General features: G+C 38.5%; 3 protein-coding genes across 4 annotated transcripts; 1 reads left to right on the top strand and 2 right to left on the bottom strand.

Annotated features, from left to right (window-relative positions):
* Positions 1-299: 299 nt before the first annotated feature.
* Positions 300-3,564, bottom strand: znhit3 (zinc finger, HIT-type containing 3). Of its 2 annotated transcripts, XM_066660875.1 has the most exons (7): positions 3,519-3,564; positions 3,298-3,383; positions 2,759-2,831; positions 2,470-2,507; positions 2,211-2,282; positions 1,847-1,930; positions 302-767 (listed from the first exon to the last, which is right to left on the bottom strand). In XM_066660875.1, exons 3-7 carry the CDS (start codon positions 2,824-2,826, stop codon positions 580-582), a joined length of 450 nt encoding a protein of 149 aa, XP_066516972.1. In that variant the 5' UTR covers positions 2,827-2,831; positions 3,298-3,383; positions 3,519-3,564; the 3' UTR covers positions 302-579. The 2 variants fall into 2 exon arrangements, with proteins under 2 accessions (XP_066516973.1, XP_066516972.1); XM_066660876.1 differs by lacking the exon at positions 3,298-3,383 and having other exon boundaries at positions 300-767; positions 3,519-3,543.
* A 746-nt stretch (positions 3,565-4,310) lies between these two features.
* c1qbp (complement component 1, q subcomponent binding protein) lies at positions 4,311-8,764 on the top strand. Its single transcript, XM_066662090.1, has 6 exons — positions 4,311-4,717; positions 5,876-6,026; positions 6,347-6,434; positions 6,753-6,848; positions 7,442-7,567; positions 7,785-8,764. The coding sequence occupies exons 1-6, from the start codon at positions 4,450-4,452 to the stop codon at positions 7,932-7,934; spliced, it is 879 nt and encodes a 292-aa protein (XP_066518187.1). The 5' UTR covers positions 4,311-4,449; the 3' UTR covers positions 7,935-8,764.
* Positions 8,765-8,942: 178 nt separating this feature from the next.
* rpain (RPA interacting protein) lies at positions 8,943-12,629 on the bottom strand. Its single transcript, XM_066662092.1, has 7 exons — positions 12,450-12,629; positions 11,550-11,735; positions 11,378-11,450; positions 11,141-11,255; positions 10,986-11,049; positions 9,790-9,930; positions 8,943-9,099 (listed from the first exon to the last, which is right to left on the bottom strand). Exons 1-7 carry the CDS (start codon positions 12,519-12,521, stop codon positions 9,070-9,072), a joined length of 681 nt encoding a protein of 226 aa, XP_066518189.1. The 5' UTR covers positions 12,522-12,629; the 3' UTR covers positions 8,943-9,069.
* Positions 12,630-12,870: the final 241 nt, after the last annotated feature.

Here is a 12,870-nt window from a genome sequence, read left to right on the forward strand (position 1 = left end):
GATGCGTCTCACATTATCAATAACAGACAGATCTGAACTGCAGGTCGGTTAGTTGAGCGCACACACACTCTTTGTTTTTGAACCTATTCCTGCTAACTATCATTTGTCATTAAAAAAAGCTGAAGATTCTGCAGCTGTCAGATTTAAAACGTGTTCATGTACAAAATAAGTTATTCAGAGAAAGACTGGAGAATATCATATCCATTTACATTTGTCACTTAGAGAAATGTTCAATACAATTTTTAAAAACCTCACACATTCTTGTTTTTAATACATTCAAGAATATGTCTCAAATTTTCTGAAAAATCTGGATTATAGTCTTTATATAAAAATTTTATTTGATGTCATTACAACACATCACAACTTCAACTAATGGAAGACAACATATGCACATAAAATGAACCTGTGTTATGAGTTAAATCCACAATTGGAAATAAAGTCTAGAACTACTGCAGTCCGCAAACGTCCCAAATTCACAGACAAAAGTATTCCATGTTCTTGAGGCGCCCCAAAGACAAGTCATCGGTTACAGCTGTCTGTAAACCGCACCGGTCTTGTCTTCACACATTCTTGATTAGGTCAGTACGTGTCTTCATTCTCTTCTGTTGGTTCAATGATTTTCAAGCACTGGTCTGCTAACTCCACAAACAGTGGCTCCTGCATGGCCGTCTTCATTGCCGTTGCTTTGTTCTCAGCAGAATCCACCATCGTCATCAGCTGTCTGAGGTGTGGGTTCTGCAACATACTCATAAGGGCCTCTGATTCACCTGCAGTAACACAGCCAATGACAACAGGGTTGAGTTCTGTTTTGTTTCTTGTCTCTACACTTGCTCATGATTGTGTGCTGAATCTTCATTTAAAATTGATAGTTGATGAGTTAAAATCTGGATGATTTACATGATGAAAAATATATATTTAAAATGTTACAGATGAACATGTGTCTGCTTGGGGGATATATTTATTTGATTTTACAGTTTTAGAATGAAATTCATATTTACATCACTATCCTAAAATACTTCTCCAAAAGTTACATAGTGCAGCTTCTCCAGTGCTGAGCACAGAGTAAGAAAAACAGGCTCTATTCTCCCTATTAGTCAAAGAAGCGTTAAGAATGTTTATGAAACTAATTATAAGGTAAAAATACTACTTACTGTTCCTTTAACAATTTAGCTTGCTTTATTTGTGCATTACAAAATGACAACAGGTGGCATGGTGGTGCAGCAGGTAGTGTCGCAGTCACACAGCTCCAGGGACATGGAGGTTGCGGGTTCGAGTCCCGTTCTGGGTGACTGTCTGTGAGGAGTGTGGTGTGTTCTCCCTGTTTCCATGTGGGTTTCCTCCCACAATCCAAAATAACACGTTAGTAGGTGGATTGGTGACTCAAAAGTGTCCGTGAGTGTGCGTGTCGCCCTATGAGGACTGGCGCCCCCTCCAGGGTGTATTCCCACCTTGCGCCCAGTGATTCCAGGTAGGCTCCGGACCCACCGCGACCCTGAACTGGATAAGCGCTTAACAGATAATGAATGAATGGAAATGACAACAAACACGACTTGAGCTCAAATAAACAGTGTTAACCACTTCTAGCTAAACATGTCATACACTATATGGCTAAATGTTAGTGGACTACTCTTAAAAACTTCTCCACATTTTGGAAGGTCTTTAGACTAAAGTTTGGAAACATTTTGTGACTGTTTTATTACATTCAACCATTAAAGCATTAGTGAGGTCAGGTATTGAATGTCACTCCAGAATTTCTTAAAAGATGTAGCTCCAGAGAACACAGTTCCACAGCAGGGTATATCCTAATGACATAATATTGTCACATGAACATATAGCGGTGCAGTACCTAATTGCCGAAGCTTCTCTAGAGGGACTCTGTCTGACTCGCTCTCTTCATCCAACAGATCATCCGTGGTCCAGGGCTGCTCAGCTGAAATCACAACAGTGCTTTATGAAATGACAGACACTGACCCAACACAAAATATTAATAGTTCCCCCCCCACCCCTCGAATCTCCTGGGAAGCCTTTACAGGACATAACGGGACGGTGCAGTACTGATGTTGCATGATCACTCAAAACCCATTCCAAAAGTTACTGCATGGAGGTTCGCGCAAAGCTAGTTGAGTCTCCACTCCTCCAGTTGACATCAGGCATGGAGTATCCATAGTTTTGGACAGAAAGATGATGTAAGATGCCTAACAAAAACTCACCTTTGTTTTGACACACATTAGGAAGTGGTGTGGTGACAGGGGGCGCTGTTTCTTTCACTGGCTGGCATGAATCTACACGAAGGAAATGGAACATGCATATTACTAGTTATCTGGCCAAATTTATTAACGCTAGATCGACTGACCAGAAAAAATAAACAAACAAAAACAATAAGTGATTAAAGGTGGACAAATGTATGCACATATATAATTATGTACATAAAAACAAAATGAACAAAAACAGAAAAATAAAATGACTTACCATCATTCTTGTGTTTCTTAAAACAGCCCAATGAACAGCTACAACCAAACAGAATCCAAATATTAGAAACAGTATTCAATGTACAGTTTTATATAAAGAGTATTTTCACTAAACACTTCACTTAAAAATAAAGATAACATTATTTTTTAATGCATTAATGTCAATCTCAAAGGAGGTCAGATTGAAAGACTCTTTATATGAATATGACTCTTAGCATGAACAGAAGGAGTTAATCAGCTGTTAGTTAAATAGACATACATCAGAACAGTTTGTTAAAGAAAGTACTTACTATCTTATTCTGCAGGTAGGACATTTGTATTTAGGAACGTTTTCATTGCAGACTCCACAGAGCTGCATCGTTGCTGCAGAGGAACACGGTTTAATAGTTGAGACGTGAAGACAGGAAACCATCAAACCAGTGGAGTATTCCACAAAAGAGGATATCTCAGTTAGCCAGCTAACTTAAGCCCTGCATTGAGGACTGTCCAATAGGAATCTCCCTCGGGTCTGCTCCTATTGGCTAAACTGAGAAACCCTGCATTGGGAATAGCCTCCCAGGTCCAAAAGTATTTCAGTGTGTATTTATAATTATAATCAGCTGCACTAATGAGCTAATATTACAATATACTGACTGTTTAAGCACACTCATATAAAGACATATTTATTTATACAAAAACATGGACCACATACATAAACACACATATCCATGAAATACCCCCCCACACCAAATATATGAATAAACACCCCATACACACACAAGCATATGTTACATACCCCCCACACAAATACATATCTACAAGATTTAACACACGACTGTAAATACTGTACCGTTTAATGTAGAGCTGAAAATTCAAAACAGAAGTTGGTGACAAACCAGTAAACGTCAGCCTCGTGTAACAGAATAAACAGTCCACCTTAAAACACACCTCGGTTAACTTCTGAATAAAGCCTGAAATAACGCTGTTTTGAATCAGCTTTTAGAGCAGAGACAACACCGTTCGTCGTTAAATTGTTACACACTTTAAAGTTATCCCCACACAGATCCTCACCATGTTACACAACCATCACACACCGCGCTGTCTGTCAAAATAAAAGCATCAGATCTGTGCGTCTCATATTCCTTATATTTCCTAGTGCACTAGGTAGGGGATGAAATTATGACGTGTACACCCAAAGAAGCCAAATACTGCACTACTACTACTACTACTACTACTATATATATATATATATATATATATGCACTTTGGATTAACATGCGAATCCTCCTCCAGTCACTGTTTAAACACTTAAAATGCAAATCTGTTAATGAGAATTACAAATTCTGAAGTTATTTCCTAGAAAAAATCCTTATAATGTTTTCTAAGTGGCTTAGATAACTTTATACATTCATTCACCATATTCACTACAATTTCCTTCGGGATCAATGAAGTGTTTTCTCATATTGTCTTATGTTATGTGAATTTATGAATATGCAATTAGGCCTTGTCTCTATCTCCACCCACCCACCCAAGTACCGGCAACTCGAAAGCCCATGCCCTGTCTGATAATGGCATTGTTTTTTCTGTTTATTAATAATGTAAGAAACCCCGTATAACCACTTTGACTAATATATATATATATATATATATATATATATATATATATATATATATATATATATATATATATATATATATAAATTAATAATCAATACCCAAATTATACCTAATTATACAATTATAAAAATAGCAAAAGTTACATGGAGTACATGTTCATGGACGGAGTATGGAGTATCCTGGGAAACCGTTTGGAACAGCGCCGAGAACTAAACCCTGAGAGACTTTTATTTTGTAAAGTGAAGACTCGGAACTCGTTTCGCGTGGTGATTATCATTGGCCTCGGTGTCTCCTCGGAGCGGTGTCCTTCCACACGTGTTTCAGTATCTTCTGGAAATCTCTCAGTGAAACACGCAGCTAACCTTCCGTAGTCGGACACGCCGCGATGCTCAAATCTTTAAGCCGCGCTGTGAGCGCCGCCGCTAGGTTTTACCCCAGCTCTTCTACTGCTACCTCCACACTTCGCGGCGCACAACAGCTCTTCAGGGCGCCTCTCAGCGCCCCGAGCTCGGCTTCCACTCGACCCTTCACCCGCTCCATGTGGATGTTGTGCAGTAGCAGCGGCGCGACTTCGGGTTCCAGGCCGAGTCTCCTCACTCCCAGCAGGGTCCTGCCCTCAGCGCCCTGCGGCTGTGGCGGGCTCCACACCGACGGTAAGAGTGGGAATAAGCCGCTTAGGAAAGGTTTCATTAGCTGGTTTGGTAAGGTGGTAAAGTTGGACTTACCCTTATACGCTTTCATTCCACCTTTAACTAAGTGTCCCGTTTCACCTTTAATGGGGTGGTAGTATGTAAATACACCCCGAGTTGAACACTTAAGCTGTTTTTTTTTCTTTCCTACATTAGCCTCTTTACACTAATGTAATTTAAGGCGACAGCGAGACCATTTTTTTCCACATTAAATTTTAACAAAATTATAGTGAGCTGAAGTTGGTCTTATTTGACTGTTCCGTTCCAGCTTAAAGGAACACTAGGTACAATTTGGTATTTTTGCTCCTGGGCTTTCCCCTAGTGTAATTCACAGTTTCCTACCCTCCTCCAGAATTTAGAGTGCAGTTTCTGCAGTGCTGAGCCCAGAGTAGCAATGACCGAGGTTCTGTTTCTGTTTGACCTATTACAGGTCAGTTCACCAACACAACAGCTTTAAAGTTGGAATATTACTGTTCAAATATTACATAGGGATCCTTTAAATGGTGAAGCAGTTGCTTGTAAAATACACAGTAAGCTGGAACCATAAAATTATAACAAGAAGTCTAACTAAAGCCTTGTTTTCAAACTAAACAAATGTAGTGTCTGTGTATCAGTCGTGTGTACCTCCACCCACTGTCTTTTACATCATGAATGTGACCTTGAGTGGCTGATGAAAGTCAGTTTAGGGAATTACCTGCCCACCCCCCACTTACACATACACAAAGCCTTAAACCATGCTCATTAATATTAAGCACCTTTATCATTTCACAGAACAAAACTTTAATGGCTGCTAGTTTTGATATTAAATAAATTAACTTAAACGTTTAATAATTAGCCTAGATTTTTAAATTAGCTTAACAGCGTACACTGTTGTGGATTTGATAATTCGATCATTAAAAATAGTAAAATTAAAAACGAGTTGAGTCATTTATGTATTTTAATGATTTCACAAATCACAATAAAAAAATGCAGCTGTATTTTTTTAGTTTTTTACGGTTGTATTCCAGTACTTCTCAGGTGTGTGGGAATAACCCGAAAAGCATTCCATTTACTGAATATTTTATGAATCGTCCAAAATCAGAACTGTTGTTTAACTCTTTTTCCCTTGCTGTTGTCTTTTAGGTGACAAAGCTTTTGCAGAATTTCTCACAGATGAAATTAAAGAGGAAAAGAAGATCCAGAAAAGCAAGACCCTGCCCAAATTATCCGGAGGATGGGAGCTGGAGCTGAATGGCACGGAAGCAAAACTCGTTCGTTTCATCTCAGGAGAGAAGTAAGCTTATTTACAAACACCAAGCAGTACTCCTTTAAGCCAAGCTCTGACTCCATAATTTTAGTGCAGTTGCATCCTGCCTCGAGCTTGAGCATTCATTCAAATTGATCTGATGTATGAAAAATGTAGGTTGTCGCTTGTTTTGCAAGTTCTCATGGGACAATTTCTCAGATGCGCACACACAGGCTAAAGGGAGTCGCTGACTTCTTCACTCATTTAAACAATATTCTCCACAAGTGCAAACACTAGCGCACTCACAGTTGTTTTGTAGATCTGACTTTAATTCTTCTGAGATATTAAGTATTGAATTCATTTTACAGGGTGACGGTCACTTTCAACATTAATAACAGTATTCCACCGACCATGGAGGAGGATCCTGAGCAGGGTCAGAAGGCAGAGGAAAATGAGGTACAATCGCCAATCTCGCTCTTATTTTAGGGGCTTATTTGGGGCTAGTTGCATCATCTAGGATGCGTTTACTCAGCTGAAATATATGTAGTGTGTGTGTGTGTGTGTGTGTGTATATATATATATATATAATATATATAAAAAATGTGGTTCTTTTTTTTTGTGATATAATATAGTCATGACATACAAATTAAGGAAGTCAAGGTCATTACGACTTGTAAAGTTATCCTTACCCTTTAGTCATAAATCTATGGAGAAGTTGTTAAATCTGTTTGTACACGTTGGCAGGTATAACATTTAGCTTCTTATGTTTTTCAGCCCGACATCGTTTCAACACCTAATTTTGTCATTGAAGTAACAAAACAGGGGACAAAAAATGCACTGGTGTTTGACTGTCATTTCCCAGAAGATGAGGTAATTCCTTAATTTCTGACTAAATTCAAAACCACAAAATGAAAACTGCATATTTAGAATATATTTGAGTTCAATATATATTTGAACTTATCCTGTGTGATGATCAGGCCTCTCCAGGGTGTGTTCCCATGCACAGTGTTTCCGGGTAGGCTCCGGACCCACCACAACCCTGAATTGGATAAGTGGTTACAGACAACGGATGAATGAATGCATTATGATCAATCAATAGTAACGTAAATAAGTAATAAATCATTTGTACAGAAAAGTAACTCATTATTTATTATATATATTTTATATATACTTGAGGGAAAAGCGCAACACATGACATAATTAATCAACTGGCTTTTAAGTCCTTGAATAAACTAGTGCTCCATAGTGTCTCCCTTAGTAGATGGCTGCATTTTGAAATAGGATTAGTACCAAAACTCTGATACTTTCAGACATCACTAGGTGTCAGTACAGTGTGTTTCACAACAGGAAGAAGAATCATCCAAGAAAACCACAGATTGCTCCTTTTAAAGCCACCCTGACATGTTTTAATGCTGATGTGTTGGATATTATTATTATATCCAAAGTTATTTGTTCCTGAGCAGATTGGCCATGGTGAAGGGGAAGAGGAGAGTGATATCTTTGCCATCCGGGAAGTCAGTTTTCAGCCTGAAGGAGACGCAGACTGGAAAGAGACCAGCTACACACTCAACACAGACTCTCTGGACTGGGTAAGAACCTGAGTCATGTTTGATCCAAGATCATTGAATGAATGAAAGACATTTTTATTGGAAGTCCTGAACTGATTTAATAAAACCTATATTGTGAAACAGCTTCTGGTCGTCTTTTGTAGTGTGTTTTATAGAGTGATGGTTAATTATTAAAATATTAATAACATCAGCATTTTCACAGAACGACTCCAGTAAAATACATGTGTTATCTCTGCAGGCACTTTATGACCACCTGATGGATTTCTTGGCTGACCGAGGCGTTGACAACAAATTTGCAGATGAGCTGATTGAGCTGAGCACAGGGTTGGAGCATCAAGAATATATTAAGTTCCTGGAGGATCTCAGTAGCTTTATCAAATGCCACTAATATTGTTCAGTCTCCACTTTAGCCCTCTATTCACTGTTCAACTTGTCTGAAATACTTAGGACAAAATACAAGAGCAATGTTTTATACTTTATTTTCTATTATTTTGAAAATAATTTAAGCAAAGCATACATTGTGTAATGTGGATGTTGACGGATTTATGTAAACCAGTTGTTTGGGTGGTTGAAGTGAAATGAAGATATAAGCACTTCAGGGTGAATGACCATTGACGAGTTAATGTTGTATAAGACTGGGCTTTGAGTCAGAGTACAAGTGTCTTTCAAATGAAAAATGAAGTTTCTTCAAAAACAAGCAGAAATAGAATTGTAAAGTAACAGTTTTTCATGATCAGGAAATGTCAAACCCCTTTTGATGAAGATATAAAATCAAATTAGAGTTGCATGTGTGACTTTTATATTTTTATCTGGCACAATAAACCACCACATCTGAAACACCCATTAAAAGCACTTTAATCGTTGCTGTACTGCAGAGCTGTCCCTGCTGTAGGGATAGATTAAATTTGAACAATGGACAGGTCAAAACTGCTTGAGACTAAGAAAAACAAACAGACAATACAGAGGTATTGTCTCTGGACTATATCCTCCTTTCAATGGAAAATCACAACTGAATACATGTAAATATGTAGTCCAGGACTAGGCTTAACCCTTGTCTGGGTAACCAACTTGTACTCTCTAATGTGAAGAACTAAAGAGCACCCCATTGTGGTGGGTTCCTAAACACTGTTAGGACTACATCCCAAACATGTAATGCTTAAAAGAGCCCTCAAAACATTACACCACTGTATACTGCCTGAAAGGCAAGACATCACATTTCTCTGCAATGAACCATGATAAACCCCTGAATAATCACAACAACTGAATAGGGCAAATCTGGTCTATTTCCATTAAATTATATTTATTTTTTTAATGGTATAGAGCATATATAAATAAATAAATGAACAGTTTACTATGATTTAGAGCAAGCTGTAGTGCAAGAGTAATACCACTAACAGAATGTTAAATTAGACTAATATAACTTTATTATTTCACAGAAATAAAATACATACACTCAAACGGGAAAAGCTCCCATAGAAACAGGACTTCAACTGCTGTGAGATCCTCAGTTTTGCAGAAGTCAGTCACAGGATGATGGAGAGATAATCACAAACCTATAAATAAGATCTTCAGTTAATTCACAACAATTAGACACGAGTTCTGCACACAGTAAGACACACATCTGATCACTGCTCGGCCGTTTAGAAGTGGCTCAAAACACATTCTCTGCCTGATTGAGACTGTGCAGACATTTTAGAGACATTAATTACTTTGTTAGTGAATCTCCATTTCACCTTTGTGCTCTATAGAGCTTATACAATATACACTCGCAAAAATTTATTTTATTGTCTCTTTTTATCACAGCTGGGGGGTGATTCGTATTTTTCATTGAATCCCTATTTTTGGAATGTGGGACATTTGTTACAGCCATAAAACAATTCCCATCACAACTATGACACAAGCTGAATAGTAAGAATAAACAGATTGGCAGTGCTTGTTTTTTTCTCCCCCCTCTAGAAATTAGTCATACGGTAAAGGGTGCATTTGTCGTTGAATATAAATGACTAAACAACCCAGTACGCTTGACGACTACTACTTTAAAAATCTGAAAAATAACTTGCTCATGTCTCAACCCCAGCTACTTAGCAGTTTGAAGAGCTTAGCCATATTTCAACTTGCTCACTGCAGGCATCAGAACGAGATCTAATTCATGGCATAGTAAACCATCTGAACTAATATACCCCCCACAGCTGGTGTCTAAAACTGAATCACTTTCTTTTATATAGGCATTTCAGGTACGTTACCTGGCAGCTTATCATAAGATTAGGAGAACCGTCCATGTTAGAGGCTAGTGAGAATGTAGGTTTCTGCAGACATTCTTCCATGTGCTCTGTTACCCTTGCTTCGAGGAGATGCTGGAGCACATCTGGAGTTACATTCCTTCCCTGCAGGAACAAGGACAATGTTCAGATAGGCTGCATCACTCAACTACTGGGGACATAGTGTCTACAAGTTCTACTTCTTCCTTCATTACATTCATTCATATCCTGTAACTGCTTTATCCTGTTCAGGGTTGCTGTAGGTCCAGCGCCTACCCAGAAATCAATGGGCCCAAGGCTGGAACACACCCTGGACAGCGTGCCAGTCCATCACAGGGCTCCATTACATTAATTAAAATAGATAAAAGTCTGCAGAAAGTTTGTTCTTTTGGATGCCTTCTTAAACTCTACTCGGATGGGATTACTTTTACCTGTGGAAATGGGGTAACTGTAATTCTTTGTGATTATTCAGAGTATCTCAAATTTTTGTCCTGTCTAAACAGATTCTGGAGCTGTTTTACCTATTGTGAAATGACCTGTATAAACTACATATATAACTACAGGGTATGTTAATCCTGTACAAACTGATATGTAGATGATTTACCTAGAAGATTTTTGTGAGTTGTCCTAAGAATGGATGCGCTGGAGGGGGCATTTATTGATGAATTTATGGCCCAAATCAGATGAGTTTTTCAAGAATGTTGTGAATCTCAGTTGTTGACTTAAGCACCACAGTCATATCCAGGAGATGTAGTAAAGTATCACTCAGATACTTATGTACGCTTTGTGCGCAATTGTAGCCTATATATGTGTTGTATCCCACTACCATTAAACAGTATATAACAGCAGTAATAATAATAGTGCGAAGGATTACAAGTGAGTACATTACTTTGCATCATCTCCCCCATTATCTGTTATAAACAACTGGAATATAGTCTCTGCGTGATGGGTATTTTTTAGTTGGTGGGCTGTTCTCAGAATAGTAGCGAGAAGCCTATAACTCCAGTAACCCTGCTGTATCTGATCCACGCTGTGAAAAACATGCACACAAACATTCTTTTTGTGTGATGACAAAGCATAAATTGACTAGCCACTCCCATTTCTGTTATTTAAACCAAGACCCATCATAAATATTTCTGATGACATTACCACAGCACCAGATGTCCATGTTTCATACTCACCACAGTCTTGATATAAAGGCCACAGGGACATGATGTAAAATGACTGTTCACTGTCAAGTTATTCCTGTAATACAAAAGCTACCATAAACAGATGCTGATCAAAGAACATACCAGAATGAACTGATAGGTTTAAAGATGTGGTTCTTCATACTTACGCATTACACACAGGACAAATGAGCTTTCCGCTTTCCTCCATTCCATCCACGACTACACTTAAATACTTTTCTTCATACTGCTGACTTTTGTAGTATTCTTCTATGATAGAGCGTTCTGAAAAAGAAGAGAGAAACATAATCTGATCCTTTATTCACTTCTCCAAACAAAAAAAATCTAAAAGTCATGGGGCCAGAAATACCCAAAATAAATAAATGTTGGAAAAATCTGATAATAACCTTGAGACACGAGTTCCTGCTGAATTTCCTCTAGAATGGCCAGCTCATCAGATTCGTGCATGTCACTGTACATCTGAGGGATCAAAAATGGAATTACTATCCCCAGTTATTATCTCCAACTCCAGAATAGTGTCTATGGTAAATAATGAAAATGAACACGAACTCCTCGTACATCTTTGATGCTACCTTCCTTCCACAGTGAAGGTAAGGTTTGGTTGGAGGACTGTAAAGCATTCCACTCCATCTCCATGACCTCCTGGACAAGCAGAGAGCTTTTGGAGTCCCCTGAGCTGTCCGCTATCTGACGATACTTCTCCAATAATCGCGATCTGCTATTCTTCAGCCTCTCCACACAGCGCTGGGAAAATGACAGTGGGTAGAGTTGTAAGGTTTTGAATGACCACTTCAGAGATCAGAACAGTAGGATGCATAGATGTGATAATTTTGAGACAATGCAGTAAAATTAAAGACCCCCTCCAGTGAAAACCAGGTCTATCTCGTCTATCAATTTCCTTCATCATAACCCTAAAGAACCTCTTCTGATAACTTGTGTCGAAATGCTTTCTAGCCTTTAAGACAAGTGGTGGATGGGTGCATGGAGATAGAGGTGGAGACTAATCCCATATTCAGTGATCTGTGTGTACTGAACGAAGGTGAAGGTGTATAGTTACATCTAAACCACTATGATATTTTAAAGGGATGTTATTCTTGGAAATAACTTTCATATTCCGTTTTGATAAAGTTTTTTTGATTACTCAAAAGGCATTCCGTGTGTGTGCACTTTAAATTGGAGAACTGCACTTGAGCAACGTCAAACTACAACAGAATGTAATGCCTATTTAAGGTGGAACGGACAATTCCAAAAGAGGCAAATTAGATGTTCGCCTGAACAAAACTGCAATTTATTGACATGTCCTCCGAAGTTCTGTATTGAAATATGAAAATACAAAGGGGAATGTTTCTCTGAGAACAGTGTTAAAATCTGAAGAGTCCAGAAAGAAAAGAAACGTAGCTCAAGCATAGAGAAGTTAGTCTTACATTCACCACTAAACCCACAGACACAGCCCGTTACCTTTCTGTAAGTCTCTTTCCATGGTGGAGTTGTGCCCTTGTACAGAGACCTGTGCCTTTGTAATGCGTCCATATTTTACAAAGAGAAGCTGAAGACTACTTTTCGCTTAATGTTCAGCACAACAACAAACAGTTTCTGCCCTCCGCCAACCAGCGGCTTATGAACCTCTAACCGCGGAAATGGAAGGCGGGGAGCTGGGCTTTGTAGTTCTTATGACACCCGTGAAACTACAAACCTCCGGACACCCCCGCAAATTTGTTTACATGCAGTGTGGGTACATTATCTTGACTTTAAATTAAATTCGTGGAAATACTCTAAACGTAACACTAACCTTAAACAAGTTTTAACCTTAGAATTTTATGATTAAATTTGTGAGGGTCAATAACCCACACTTTCTCACACACACTAAAACAACTTTACT

Source organism: Hoplias malabaricus, chromosome 2 (assembly GCF_029633855.1).
Source record: "Hoplias malabaricus isolate fHopMal1 chromosome 2, fHopMal1.hap1, whole genome shotgun sequence".
NCBI lineage: Eukaryota > Metazoa > Chordata > Actinopteri > Characiformes > Erythrinidae > Hoplias > Hoplias malabaricus.

Bases quoted from the DNA above. Each gene is read 5' to 3' on its own strand.
- znhit3 (XM_066660876.1), bottom strand. From the start codon at position 2,826: ATGCAGCTCTGTGGAGTCTGCAATGAAAACGTTCCTAAATACAAATGT. The intron at 2,508-2,758 runs GTAAGTACTTTC...GTTTGGTTGTAG, and splicing joins CCTACCTGCAGAATAAGATA to CTGTTCATTGGGCTGTTTTA. The intron at 2,283-2,469 runs GTAAGTCATTTT...TCCTTCGTGTAG, and splicing joins TAAGAAACACAAGAATGATG to ATTCATGCCAGCCAGTGAAA.
- c1qbp (XM_066662090.1), top strand. From the start codon at position 4,450: ATGCTCAAATCTTTAAGCCGCGCTGTGAGCGCCGCCGCTAGGTTTTAC. The intron at 6,027-6,346 runs GTAAGCTTATTT...TTCATTTTACAG, and splicing joins CGTTTCATCTCAGGAGAGAA to GGTGACGGTCACTTTCAACA. The intron at 6,849-7,441 runs GTAATTCCTTAA...GTTCCTGAGCAG, and splicing joins GTCATTTCCCAGAAGATGAG to ATTGGCCATGGTGAAGGGGA.
- rpain (XM_066662092.1), bottom strand. From the start codon at position 12,521: ATGGACGCATTACAAAGGCACAGGTCTCTGTACAAGGGCACAACTCCA. The intron at 11,451-11,549 runs GTACGAGGAGTT...TTGATCCCTCAG, and splicing joins AGGAAGGTAGCATCAAAGAT to ATGTACAGTGACATGCACGA. The intron at 11,050-11,140 runs GTAAGTATGAAG...TTTGTATTACAG, and splicing joins ATTTGTCCTGTGTGTAATGC to GAATAACTTGACAGTGAACA.